Here is a 13997-nt window from a genome sequence, read left to right on the forward strand (position 1 = left end):
GCAGCATCCCCCACCCGCCAGCCGGGGGTGGGGGCAGCCCTACATCAGGAGGGGTGGCACTGTGGAGGTGGGGGAAGGAGAGGTCACAACATCACCTTGGAGTTGGGCTGGGTCTGTGTGGAGCCCCAGAGATGTTCCCCAGCCCATTCTTCCCAAGTACCAATGAGTAAAATTCGGGGCCTCCCACCTGAGGTCAGGGAGCCAGGCCCTGGAGTGGAGCTTGGGGTGGAAGATGGCCTCCTTTGTCAACTCATTCATTCTCCAGAATTCAACTTGTTCTCTGACTCAGTGGTGTTTGAAAGCATCTTCATCCAGGTACCCTTGTGTGCTCAGGGCCGCTCCCCTCAACCCCCCTGCCCCTGCACCCCAAAGCCTGTTCCCAGGGTTTGACCCCCGGATGCCACAGCCTTTGAAAGCTGCGGGGAGGAGGAAGAAGCAGAGAAGCAGGTAGAGCCAGAGAAAACAGGAGTGTCTAGATCCCAATTTCACCTCAGTTTGTGCCTACAGCATCACAGGCCTCCCTGCAGGTCAGATGATTTTGGGAAATAGAGTTATACCTGCAGAAGGAGATAGCAGGACCCATTTTCCAGGGTGAGGTGGGGGTCCACAGGCACCTTCTGGGGCCGCCAGTGCATACCAACTGGTTAAACGGGGTGAAGGTGACTGTCAGAATCTCTGCTCTGAAACCCCACCTCCTCCTTTCTAGGATGTCTTACAAACACCCTTGCATGAGAGCAAGGTCCTGGGTAAATTAGCCTTGCCCAGATTCTACTGATCCCCAGAAGAGTAGTAATATGACCCACTCAAGTGAGTGAGTGTGGCCTGACAAGCATGGAGCCATCAAGAGCATGGGATGGTCATCTCAATCCGTGTGACATTTCACCAAGGTGCTCCCCCACCTCCCTCCAGTGGTCTGGCTGGTGACGCCCCTGTGCTCTGTGGCAGGTATAGCATCGCCAGTTTGTCAACAAGCTATGTGAGGGGCTGGAGATGCAAAGAGAGATGAGATAGTGCCCCTGGCCAAGAAGTTTGTGACTTTGGAGGTTCAAAGGACATAATGTGAAATGGTAGTTGTTAAGAAAGCTCTATGTCAGAGGGTTTGGACCCACTGAGCCCTATAGCATGAGCAGAGCAAGCCCTCGACATGGGCGGTTGTGGAAGCTTTCCCCGTATTCTGGGAAAGCTTCTGGGAAAGCACCTCTTTGAGGTGTTCCTAAGACTTTGGTAAGCAGAAGAGTTGGCAGGGAAAACCTTTCCGGCAGAGGGAAAGGTTTTCAAGCTCCTGGGTGAAGCCAGGAGGCTGGAAGGCACAGTGAGGGTCTGCAGTCAGGAATCTAGTTGATGGAGTTGAAAAGTGATGAGGAACCCTGGGAGAGAAGGTGGAAATAATCGGAGGTGGGTGTTGAACTTAATTTGGAGACAGTCGGAGGCTCACAGAGTGGTGAGCCTCTCTGATGAGGTCCCCCAGGTCTCAGCGAGCTGGTTCAGAGCTCCAGGTCTTCCCCATCCCTGAGCTTCCCCAGGAGACTCAGACTGTGCCAGGGAGGTGAAAAGCCTGCCTGCTGAAGCTAGCTCATCAGAGCTAAAAGCTGCCTTGAAACGATCCAGCCCAGAGAGCTATGCTGCTCCCTCCTTCCCCTCTCCTCAGCATCACCAGCACAGCCGTCACTGCCAAGAAACATCACCCGCAAACATTTATGTATGACTCTGTGTGTGTGGCCCTCTGTGTTTTGTAGAACATATGAATTTCATTCCACAACATGGGCTTCTAGAAATGTTACTCTTTTGTCTTCTCAAAATCAAAATTCACTTTTCTCAGAGTACCATCTACTAGGCTTGTGGAAACCTACATTTCAGGCATTGCTGGGGCTCTCCCCTGTTGCCCAGATCCATCTCAGGCTGTGAATGGCCTTGATGGTCTTACAGAGTCTGGGACATTGGGAGAAGGCCCTCTGGTCTTGGGAATATAGGGGTCACCCCTGAGATCCTGATCCCTGTGGTTCCTTGGATGCTACAGTGCTGGTGCTTATCTGCCTGTCCTGGATAGTGAGGTGTGGGGGTGTCTCAGCTGAGCCTGAGCCCAAGTGCCAGGCTGCCATCTTCCTGTCCTGCCACAGCCCTGAGCACTGCAAGAGAACAGGTCCTTATTCCTCTCAGGACCCAGCAGCAAGTCAGACTGTCCATCATCTTGAGGGAAGCTCCCCAAACCTCTCTCAAGTTGGGCTGCCTGGGTCTTCCCCATTCAACAGCTTTTTCATCATTCTCCTCCCCTTCTGGAACTTTCTTTGCATAAACCCCCTTCCAGATCATTAGAAACCTGTGCTGCCTTCTTCTGCCCAAGGACGGAGCAATAAAATGGTGATCAGCTTTGTCTTACCAGCACATCCTTTTAAAGTTAGTCATGCAAAGGACACGAAGGAGGGTGACCAAGTCCCTGTTGCCAATGACCTAAAGTCTCTTTGGGGAGAACCCACGCGAAGGATAGATGGCAGGTCATGGCCCAGCCTGGTGTGCAGGAACACAGGTGCTCCAACCCTGTTGCCAAATTGAAGTGCTGCTTTCTAGCACCTGTAATCTTCCAACCCTGTCTTCTGTTTCTCTCTGACTCCATGTGCCTGGGGCTAACTTCTAGGTCACTAAGCCCGGGAACTGGATGGATGACTGTGAAGGGCCAACCACTGTGATCCTTGGGGTGACCTCATCCGTACCCTCCTTGCCACTCCCCAACATCCTCCTGATGGCCAACGTCACCTGGCCCCAGGGTCAGTTTTCCACCTGGAGCACACCTGGGAGTGCCCCAGTCATCACCCTCAGCAGGTAAAGGAAGATATGAGGAAGGTGCTGGAGGGGGCTGGGTGAACAACTGAGTTGTTTTGCCACTGGTCTCTAGACAAGAAGAAAGGACAGTGTTCCTTAGCTTATAAACTGTGTACACTTCGTTCATTTAACAAATATTTATTTCATGTCTGTATGTACCAAGTGCTGTCCTTGGTGCTGGGGTAGAGCACCAGTCCCTGTCTCTTCCTAGTTTTTGAGAATCTTGGCTTCCTTTTGCTTATTTTTTGTTTTGTCAATATAGACTTGGAGGTTTTCAAAAAGAAAGGTGAGTGATATGAAAGTCAAATAGGATTATGAAGTATTGAAATTGAAAAAAAATACTGAATGTAAAATACCAGACCTCTATCCTTCTCCTGACTCTTTCAGCAGTTACTCAGGGGCAGAAGTAAGAGGGAGAAGGAGACCTGGAGATGGAGTCAGAAAATCTTAGTTCCTGTTCCCACTTAAGAAGATCTAAGCTTGGGCAAATCACTCAGCTTCTCTGAGCCACAGTTTCAAATTCTGTAACAGAGAATTAACACTCCTTATCTTTCCTTCATCAAAGCGTTGTTGTGAGGGTTAAATGAAATTTTATACATCAACCATCAGCCATTGTTATTGGTTTGAGCAGATTCTTTAATAACCAAGGCTCTAGAAATCAGAGAAGAACGAGTTTTAGTGATCATTTCCACCCTCAGACCACAAGCTTTCGCTCTCTAGCATCCCCCAAGCAGAGGCAAGAGTCTAATGGAGTTGACCCAGCAAGGTTCATTAAAACCACTGGGGCCTCTGTCATGGAAATTTCCTGATTGTGCCCAGGATTCTGCCCCTGAAGTATGTGGAACTGCAAATCTATGACCGGCTTCAACGCATCCTAAGGGTTAGGACGGTGACTGAAAAGATCTACTACCTGAGGCTCCACGAAAAACACCCAGAGACCGTGTTTCAGTTCTGGATCCGTTTGGTGAAAATTCTGCAGAGAGGTCTGTCCATCACCACAAAAGATCCAAGAATCCGAATCTCTCACTGCCTGGTGCCCAAGTTGCCCTGCCACTCAACAGAAACAGTAAGTTTCACCAAGATCCTGCCAAGATCCACAGGGTCGGCTGGGAATTGGAGACATGCCATCTCTGGAGAATGGATGAATGTTGGAGTCTAGCACTGTGTGGGGATCAGCAGCCTTCTTTTTCAAGTCAGTGATAGCACACACCACACTGAGGTCTACAGATGTTAAAAAGTAATTTTGTTTTCCTAAAAAGTGATAAAGTACTGAACTCACTTAAAAATTGTTTTCTGGTTTTTTATTTTTTTCAGTGTTATAAAGCAATAATGTTCACTGAAGAAAAATCAGAAAATTATCGAAAAATCACCCCCACTCCTCTCTAGCCCTAAGCAATCATTTGGAACATTTTGGCATATATTCTTTTAGTCTTTCATCTTAATTTTTAATTTATATTGTTGAGGACATTACATATATAAATATATTTCTCAATGTTGCTTTTTCTTCCAGTTTAGATTATATCATATAAGCATTTCCCATTTCTTTCAAAAGTCCTTTGTACATATCATTTTGATAATTTCATGCTATTCAATTGTATGAATGAGTTAAAATTTACTTCACCATTCTTCTAATATCAGACATTCAGAGTAATTCCTAACTTTTCATTATTGTAACTGATGCTAAAACAAGCATTAATGTATTGTCCACATTTCTGATGGTTTTCCCAGAATAGATTTAGAAGCAGAATTCAAAGGGTGTGAACAATTTTAAGCCTCTCAATACATATTGTCAGATTATTTCCAGGAAGTTCATACCAAATTATACTCTCTCTAATAATATGAGTGACGGTGTCACTGTATTCTTATCACAATTGAGAAGCGTACATTTTTCTTGTCTAATATGACTGGTTAAAAAAAAAAAGTGGCAGCTCTTTGATTTTCAATGAATTTGAATGCTGACTTTTTTTTTTTGCACTATCTTTTGCATTCTTTGGCCATTTTTCTGTTGGCAACTTTGCATTTTTCTAAGTTGATTTATAAAACAGAGCTTTTTATATGTCAGGAACTTTAAGCCTTTAATCATGAGTTTTTGCAAATATTTGCTCTAAGGATTTGGTTTTCCCTTTTAGTTTATTTAAGGCTTCTTTTCTTCTTTTGACATACAGAAGGCTTTCCCAGTACCTGCTTAGGGTAGAAGCATAAGAAGGAAAAGCATGATAAATCAGATAGCCTTAAACCTCCAGATTTCAAGATCTAAACACTTGCTTCATCACGTTTAAGTGGTATGCTTTAGGTACGTGGTCACTGACTTCGAAGTCAGCCCTTACAGCTCTGCTGCTCTTACTCATAAGGATCAGACCTTGGCTCTAGGCAGAGTAGCCAAAGCAGTCCATCAGGGAGAGGAGGAAATCCTGCTAGGGGCCCTGTTTTTGGTCAGATGATTCCAGGGCTTAATGTTTAAGGAACAGTTCCTGGGACTAGGCTAGAAGACACAGGTGAATTTCTTCAAGGTTCTGGCCTGAGGAGCCAAGAGCTATTGGAGATCAGACCTAGTCATCTGACTGTCAATTTCTCATCCAGTCTGAAAACAGCTTGCCGTCGTCCTCCCAGCCCAGTGAAAGCTCCGTGCTGTTGGCCGCCGAGCAGAACAGTGACCATTTATTGAAACTCTCAGGAACTTCCCAGCTCACAGTACACAGGTGGGTCCTCCATGCAGGCTGCCTTGGCATCCCTTTCCCACAGCCTAGAGTCATGGTGGGTGGAGGATCAGTGACACCCTCTGCCTACACATCTCAGTTCCTTCTTTTCACTTTAGAATTTTACATGTGATGTTTCCCCTTCATTTTATTATAAGCCTGTTCTTGGAAACAGGATCTGTGGCTGCTTAATCTAAATATTCCCTAGGCAACCCCCAGTGTTTCCTTATGGAAGATGTTCAGTAAAAGGAATGAGGATGAATAGGTTAATTCAAAGAAGGGTGATAAAAGCAGACTCATGGAGTTAGATGTTGACAGTCACAGCTCACAAGGGTCCCTTGGGTAAGACAATCCTGAGGCCTCTTTGCCTCACTTGTCTATTCTGTAAAATGGACAGAATAGATATTAACCCATAGAAGAGACTACTGCTGGCTCCAAAGCTTTACTATCTACTAAGTCACTGTGTTAGATTCTTTCTGTAACAAGTGATAGAAAAACCAAGTGATGGAAAAACACAAGATCATGCAGTCAATACATTGAACAAGTACAACTTGGAGGGTATCATCAAAATGCAAAAATTTGTTCTTCCTTTTATAATTTTTTCAGTGGGAGAAGTCTTCCTCTTGCTCCTGAGTAAAAGCTGGTCCCTGGGCAGGCCCCCTAAGCATATATGGGCTCCTTCTTAGAATATAAAAGGGCTCTTTGGTCCCTTTAAACTGTAAAAGCAGCCTCAATTCTGAAATTAAAACATCCAGTGCCTGAAAATTATCAAAATTATGAAGTGGCCACATCACCCCCCTTCAGTCAGCATGGCCTTATATATTATGATGGCCCTTCTTTGTGGGGACTGAATTGTCACTCCTCTCCTTCAGTTTCCTGATTTGATTTGATTTTTGAAGATTTTTTAAAATATAATTTTTATTTATTTAGTTTTGATTGTGCTGAGACTTTGTTGTTGCACAATGGCTTTCTCTAGTTGTGGTGCTCAGGCTTCTCATTGTGGTGGCCTCTCTTGTTGCGAAGCATGGCCTCTAGGTGCATGGGCTTCAGTAGTTGCGGCTCATGGGCTTTGTTGCTCCATGGCATATGGAATCTTCCCGGACCAGGAATCAAACCCATATACTTTTATCCACTGTACCACCAGGGAAGTCCCTATGATTTTTTTTTTAATGTGGACTATTTTTAAGATCTTTATTGAATTTGTTACAATATTGTGTCTGTTGTTTATGCTCTGGCTTTTTGTTCTTGAGGCATCTTAGTTCCCTGACCAGGAATCAAACCTGCAACCCCTACATTAGAAGGTGGAGTCTTAATCACTGGACCACAGGGGAAGCCCCTTGTTTCTTGATTTTGAAACTGTCCTTTTTTCTTAGGAGCTTTCTCGGGTTATTTGAAGTCCCCTACTTACCACCCCTCAGGCTTCCCCGGTGGCTAAGAGGTCAATAATCCACCTGTGATGCAGGAGACAAGGTTCCATCCCCGTCTTTGGAAGATCCCCTGGAGGAGGGCATGGCAACCCACTCCAGTATTCTTGCCTGGAGAATCCCCATAGACAGAGGAGCCTGGCGGTCTACAGTCCATAGGATCGCAAAGAGTCAGACAGGACTGAAGCAACTTAGCAGGCACCATGCACTTAACACCCCTCACCCCAAGGCAAGCCCCCCAACTCTCTGCTGCCAGGCCCTGGATCTGCAGGCATCCATGCCCACCAGGCACTAGCTGTCAGTGTCCCCTCCCCTTTAAGGGAGTCAGGCAGGGTTTACAGTGGCTCCAGGCTGGCTGTCTTCCTGGTACAGTTCACATCTGGTCCTCAGAAATGACCGGCTACTGGAGGGAGGACCGTGCCTCCCGGACACAGAGGCACACAGATCCTCATCACTCCATCATCAAAGAAACCCTCTCTCCCATCTCTCCCACTCTCCATGTTCCCTGGGCAGGAGTTGTGCCCCCAACTACTGAGTTTCCCAGACCCTGGGGACCACTGCTCAAGGGCTCTGGGTGGTCCCAGAAAGCCTCCCTCCTTCAGCTGGGGTGGGACAAGGCAGCAGCTCTGTACAAAGGACTCGTCACACATCCTCTCTCTCAGAGCTTCCACAGCCTCGCTCTGGGGCGGGGTCCCAGTGGTGGTCACGCCAGGTGAGTTCCCCCAGGCCATTTGTTGTTCTGTCACTCAGCTGTCTCCCACTCTCTGCGACCCCGTGGACTGCAGCATGCCAGGCCTCCCTGTCCTTCAGCACCTCCCAGGTCATGGTTCACCTTTATATGTACTTGGCAGTCTTTTTTTTTTTTTCTGACTTCAAGATAGTTTTATTGACTTATAGTATTAAAATTTCCTCTTAAGTTACGCTCACTATATGTGGGTTGGATCATCTTTGCTATCTAATTGCCTGCCACTTTCTTATTTCTTTTTTTTTTAATAGGCTGGTTTATTTATTTTTTTCAGTCTAGAATCATTTATTCTTTTTTAAAAGATATAAATGTATTTATTCTAATTGGAAACTAGTTACAATATTGTGTTGGTTTTGCATACATCGACATGAATCCGCCATGGGTGTACACGTGTTCCCCATCCTGAACCCCCCTCCCACCTCTCTCCCCATACCATCCCTCTGGGTCATCCCGGTGTGCCAGCCCCGAGCATCCTGTATCATGTATTGAACCTGGACTGGTGATTCATTTCACATATGATAATGTACATGTTTCAGTGCCATTCTCCCAAATCATCCCACCCTCGCCCTCTCACTTTCTTATTTCTGAAACTCAAGGAGAGGACTTTTGCTCTTTTCTTTCGCTCTCTTTCTTTTTTTTTTTCTTCTTCTCTTTCTCTTAAAGTATTAGCTGCTTTGTTCATTTTCGTGTTCCTTCATTTTGGAAGTAATTTTTGTTTCTTTAGAAATGTCTAATTCTTTTCTCAATTTTGTCACCGCATTTATAAATCTTTAAATTCTGACTGACTTGGTTCTTTCATATGCTCTGTCATTGTCTTAACTGAGCTTGTTTTGAAATGCTAGGTGGCAGTTTTCCTTTGTTTTGCAGGCACATCTTTTTAGCGTGCATTCGTTGTCCGTAAAGAGTTAAGATGCTTCATAGCCTCTTTCTTCCTGAGATAATTTTGTATGACCTTGGATTATGATCCTATTCTGATGCTTGTTTTTATGCAAAACGGTTTTCCTAAACCTTTGCGAGTGAGGGGTTGGTCAAGGTAGCTGTCTGGTTTGGGCTCAGAGCTCCCTCTTGTGTTGTTTTTGTGAAGTGTTTATGGACTTAAGCTTTTTAGGATTCCCATGCCGTGTTCCTCTCTCCTATGTTTAACTGATTTTTCTCTTTCCTTTCCTTTTGTTGTTCCTGTCCTACTCAATTTGGATTCCATTTCCAGAGGCCATGTCCTGCAAGGGAGAGTGTTCTGGTGGTTTTGAGAATTCTTCAGGCACATACTTCAACAGCCTCTTCAGACTATGCCACAGACCCCTTGCACTTACTTCCCCAGCTTCCTTCTTCCCAAATTGGCTGGTTGTACTTTCTCCTGAGAAGCTGCAGGCAATGTAGAAGCCCTCCTGTTTACAGGCACATCAGAGGCTCTGTTGCTTCTCTCTGCTGTCTCTCACATAGATACTGACCCTCTGGGCCTTGGGGCTATCTGTAGCTGTAATATTTTATCTGAGCTTTTCTCAAACAGGCCTATATCTGTGGGATTCATATTGGCCTAAATTGGAGGGGCAGGGTTTGACCCCACAGAACCATTGTAAGTTTGCTTCTGTTGGATGCCTCAGAAAGATTAATGGCTCAGGATAAAATTTTTACATTAGTTTCTCAGCTTGGAAGTTATTGGACCCTGATCATTTCAGATCTCAAACCAGTATTGGGACAGTCCCAAGGATAAGGATTTTCAACAGGGACTTTTGACCCAGAATCCAAGTTGGTATAGTTGACCCAGTATCCATGTTGACTTTAACACTGGATGGATTTCTTTCTGGTACTCCCTGTCCCTTTAAATTAATTAATTAATTTTTTACTGCAAGGGTCTTCACTGCTATACACACGAGCTTTCTCTAGTTTCAGAGAGCAGGGGCTACTCTCTAATTGTAGTACATGGGCTTCTCATTGCGGTGGCTTATTTTGCCATGGAGCACGGGCTTAGTAGCATGTGGAATCCTCCCAGACTAGGGACTAAACCTGTGTCCCCTGTGTTAGCAGGTGTATTCTTAACCATTGGATCACCAGGCAAGTCCCTGGTATCCCCTTTTGTCAAGAAGGTGGCTTTGAAAGTCCTGAACTTATGCAAATATCTTGACCGGTGTCAGATTCGTGATCTCCCAGAGAAGAGAATTTAGCTTCAGAACCAGGGTCAAGGCTTCAGGCACTCAGAGCTCCATGTGGCAGAAGTTTAATACAGTGAAAAGGGGACAGAGAAAGCTTCTGACATAGACACCAGAAGGGGGACAGAGAGTGCCCCACTCACTAGTCTTAGCAAGGCTTTATATACTTTTTCAGTTGGTTAGTAACCAGCAGGGAAGAGCCCCTGGGGAAGGGTATGGCAACCCACTCCAGCATTCTTTCCTGGAGAATCCCCATGGACAGAGGAGCCTGGGGGGCTAAAGTCCATGGGGTCACAGTCAGACATGACTGCGTGACTAACAACTTCACTTTTCACTTTGGGCTTCTCTGGTGGCTCAGATAGTAAAGTGTCTGCCTGCAATGCGGGAGACCCCGGTTTGATCCCTGGGTCAGGAAGATCTCCTGGAGAAGGAAATGGCAACCCACTCAGTACTTTTGCCTGGAAAATTCCATGGATGGAGGAACCTGGTGGGCTACAGTCTATGGGGTCGCAAAAAGTCGGACTGAGCGACTTCACTTTCTTCCTTTCACTAAGAGTAGGTCTTACCAGACCCACTCCCACAACATAAGATAACAAGATTAGACAGAAGTTTCCTGTTAAGAAGGAGAAACATGTCCTCAAGCAAGATACATTGTTGTTACATAATCATTACTACAAAGCTTAAGGAAAAACATACCCTTGAGCAAGATGTGTTGTTTTGTGTAATCATTAGCTCTGGGTTTAAAGAAAGTTAGTCTTACAAGAAATAGATTGTTGAAAATGTCTTATGTGACTAAGACAAAGCAATATAGAAAAAAAAAAAAAAGTTTGTTCCCTTCTCCTCCTTGAGAGCCTCAGACTCCTTATCAACCTATCTAAGAATTAACTCTCTCAAGTTAATGTCCCAGGAGCTGGGTCCCAATACTTAACCCCCTGGGCCACATGGCCATAAACACCCAAGGCCCGGACCTCTCCTGATGATCCAGTGGTTAAGAATCCACCTCTAATGCAGGGGACATGAGTTCAATCCCTGGTCCAGGAGGATTCCACATGCCACAGAACAATCAAATCCATGCACACTAGAGCCCGTGCTCTGCAACAAGAGAAGCCACTACAATGAGAAACCCAGGCATGCACAACCAGAGAGTAGCCCCCACTCACCACAACTAGAGAAAGCCTGCACAGCAACAAAGACTCATCATAGCCAAAATGAAAAAATAAATAAACCCAGGGCCTGGGTCACCAAGACTGGCCAGTCCCTCAGTCAGCCCAGCTTTAACTCATACCTCACTGATCTTTAGTTTTTGGTCCTGGGGATTTTTACTTTCAGTTTAGTTCAGTTCAGTTGGTCAGTCATGTCCAACTTTTTGCGACCCCATGAATCAGCACACCAGGCCTCCCTGTCCATCACCAACTCCCGGAGTTCACTCAAACTCATGTCCATTGAGTCGGTGATGCCATCCAGCCATCTCATTCTCGGTCGTCCCCTTCTCCTCCCGCCCCCAACCTTTCCCAGCATCAGAGTCTTTTCCAGTGATTCAACTTGTTGCATGAGGTGGCCAAAGTATTGGAGTTTCAGCTTTAGCATCAGTCCTTCCAATAAACACCCAGGATTGATCTCCTTTAGAATGGACTGGCTGGATCTCCTTGCAGTCCAAGGGACTCTCAAGAGTCTTCTCCAGCACCACAGTTCAAAAGCATCGATTCTTCGGCGATCAGCTTTCTTCCCAGTCCAACTCTCACATCCATACATGACCACGGGAAAAATTATAGCCTTGACTAGACGGACCTTTGTTGGCAAAGTAAAGTCTCTGCTTTTTAATATACTATCTAGGTTGGTCATAACTTTCCTTCCAAGGAGTTAGCGTCTTTTAATTTCCTGGCTGCAATCAGCATCTGCAGTGATTTTGGAGCCCCCAAAAATAAAGTCTGACACTGTTTCCACTGTTTCCCCATCTATTTCCCATGAAGTGATGGGACCAGATGCCATGATCTTAGTTTTCTGAATGTTGAGCTTCAAGCCAACCTTTTCACAAATGTAATGATACATTTAAAAATATGTTGATTATATTTTATCTAGTAGTTCTAGGTGTTTCATGGCAAAGACATTTTTAGATTATTAGTCCATATTACCTGTCTCTGGCTAAATAACTCTAAAATTATTTTCATTGGGAAAAAAACTCATCGTGCTTATTTCTGAATACTAAGTGTGTGTTATTTTTAACTTGCTTTTTGGTGTCTTTTCACTTCAACCCAGATCTGGGTTGAAGGTATCTGTGCTGAAAAAAAAACATAATTAAACAACAGTTGTAAAATTCGATTCTTACCAATGCTTTCTTTTTCTTCTGTTGCTTTCAATATTCCTGCGCTACTCCAGAAACACCAACAGTGCCACTGAAATAGACAATTTCAACTGCAACGACAATACATCCTCGCCAGCATCAACCCCAGTCATGTCGAATATACCCATGAGAGCCACCTTGAGCCACAGTCTCTGGGAACAAGAGAATGTCGATGAGTACTGCATGCAGGCTCCTGTAGCCAGCTCCCTGGGAGAGAACTTCTGGGGACCCTAAAACCTAGCCCAAACAGGGTGGCCTTCCCCGGCTTCATTCAGTGCACTTGTTACAATCTTCTACAGTGGAGTTTTCCTACTGTGGCCCAAATGACCCTGGGAGAGGTAAGATGGTGTTCATACCACGATGCTTCTATCCGTCCATCAATAAACCTCCGAATGAGTCCCTAATTGCTGTAGGTTGTGCTATGGAAGGGAGGGCGGGGCCCTAGGCTGGAGAAGGACTAATTAGGAGCAATAGCTCACTCCTTGGGGAAACAAGTGGAAAAAAAAAAAAGTGCTGTCTGCTCAACTGAAACCCCAAAGCAGCCAAGCAAAGCCAAAAAAGCCAGTCTCAAGGAAAGGGCCTGCGGAGAAATCCAACTTCCTCCTACAAGGGAGAGGTCAGGGGAACAGAGACAGGTCTGCTACAAGTCCAAAATGAAAGAAATCCTGAGACTGATGGCGACTGACTGGGAGATATTTTTGTGGTGCCCCACTTACCCCAAGCAAGAATGTATGTCTTCCTGCCCCCATACCCTATGTTAAGTGTAAAGCTATGAATGTTACCTAGAAGTATGCATGGGAGACCCTGCTGCTCAAAAGCCAATGAGCAGGCCAGGTTGGTGGAAAGGAAAGTGTGCTTCATTTCAGAGGCCTGCCACTTGCGGGGGAGGGTGGTAGACATCTGTCCAAAGGCAGACTCCCCGCCCCTGACAAGCAGGGGTAAGAGCATTTATAGACAGAGTCTGGGGCAGGGGGCCTACATGCAGAAACAGAATAGTCATTTCTAACAGTCATCTTCAGATTGGTCATCGGTGGTCTGAACAGAATCATCTTGGTTGTTTTAGGTACAGTTGATCTTCCGTTCCAGGGTGCACTTGTTCCCAGTTCTTTGCAGTCAGTTCTCAGAATTGTGGCAGCTCATGTCCTGGGTACAGTCTGGTCATCATGTAGTTAAGTTTTCCACCCGGGATTTTAGTCTCTCTAAGAGAGCTCACAAGATATGCCTCAGAATATTATCTATAGCCCTTGAGGAAGAACTAAAGGTCCTTGACCATGCTTAATGACTATCGTATTATTATTTAGTCTCCTTAGACTGGTTTCCTTTTTTTCAGCATTTCCCACTTCTCTGATTAAGCTTATTCTTTGACTACAGTCTTCCACAGGCAAACAGCAGGCAGAGGACATGACGGGGGCGACAGGCAAGGACCATATGGTCCTGTTCCATTTCACGGAGGCTCATCTTAGCCATGCAGACTCTGGTTGCTAATGAAGACTGGGTTTCTGGTAAGGAAGCTGGTGATCACTCATCACTGGAAGTCCTAATTGATTTGACTCTTCCAACCCAGCACCTAATGAAAGTCACCTGGAAGACACACTGTGTAGATGAGGGATGGGGCAGGAGCCTTGGCCAACATCTGGGCAAATGGGGGATATTGACTTGGGAAATGCCACCACAACATTCGGTAAGCATTTATCAAGCTCCTGCTAGGTGCCAGGCACTGCACTCGATGCTGGGTATATTATTGAGAACAGGACAGAAGGACATGATACTTGACTTAGGGGGCATATGGGAGAGCTACTGATCCCTGTTTTGGAGACACAAGAAAGC

At 45.6% G+C, this 13997-nt stretch overlaps 1 protein-coding gene across 1 annotated transcript; it reads left to right on the top strand.

The window, feature by feature from the left end:
• Positions 1-162: 162 nt before the first annotated feature.
• On the top strand, positions 163-12404 carry GARIN1A (golgi associated RAB2 interactor 1A). The gene is made up of 5 exons (XM_055420273.2): positions 163-315; positions 2633-2817; positions 3637-3883; positions 5398-5516; positions 12206-12404. Exons 1-5 carry the CDS (start codon positions 163-165, stop codon positions 12402-12404), a joined length of 903 nt encoding a protein of 300 aa, XP_055276248.2.
• The last annotated feature ends 1593 nt before the right edge of the window (positions 12405-13997 follow it).

The sequence above is a fragment of the Moschus berezovskii genome, chromosome 3 (assembly GCF_049115385.1).
Source record: "Moschus berezovskii isolate FMDL1 chromosome 3, NW_MosBer_1.0, whole genome shotgun sequence".
NCBI lineage: Eukaryota > Metazoa > Chordata > Mammalia > Artiodactyla > Moschidae > Moschus > Moschus berezovskii.

Bases quoted from the DNA above. Each gene is read 5' to 3' on its own strand.
- GARIN1A (XM_055420273.2), top strand. From the start codon at position 163: ATGAGTAAAATTCGGGGCCTCCCACCTGAGGTCAGGGAGCCAGGCCCT. The intron at 2,818-3,636 runs GTAAAGGAAGAT...GATTGTGCCCAG, and splicing joins CCAGTCATCACCCTCAGCAG to GATTCTGCCCCTGAAGTATG. The intron at 3,884-5,397 runs GTAAGTTTCACC...TTTCTCATCCAG, and splicing joins CCTGCCACTCAACAGAAACA to TCTGAAAACAGCTTGCCGTC.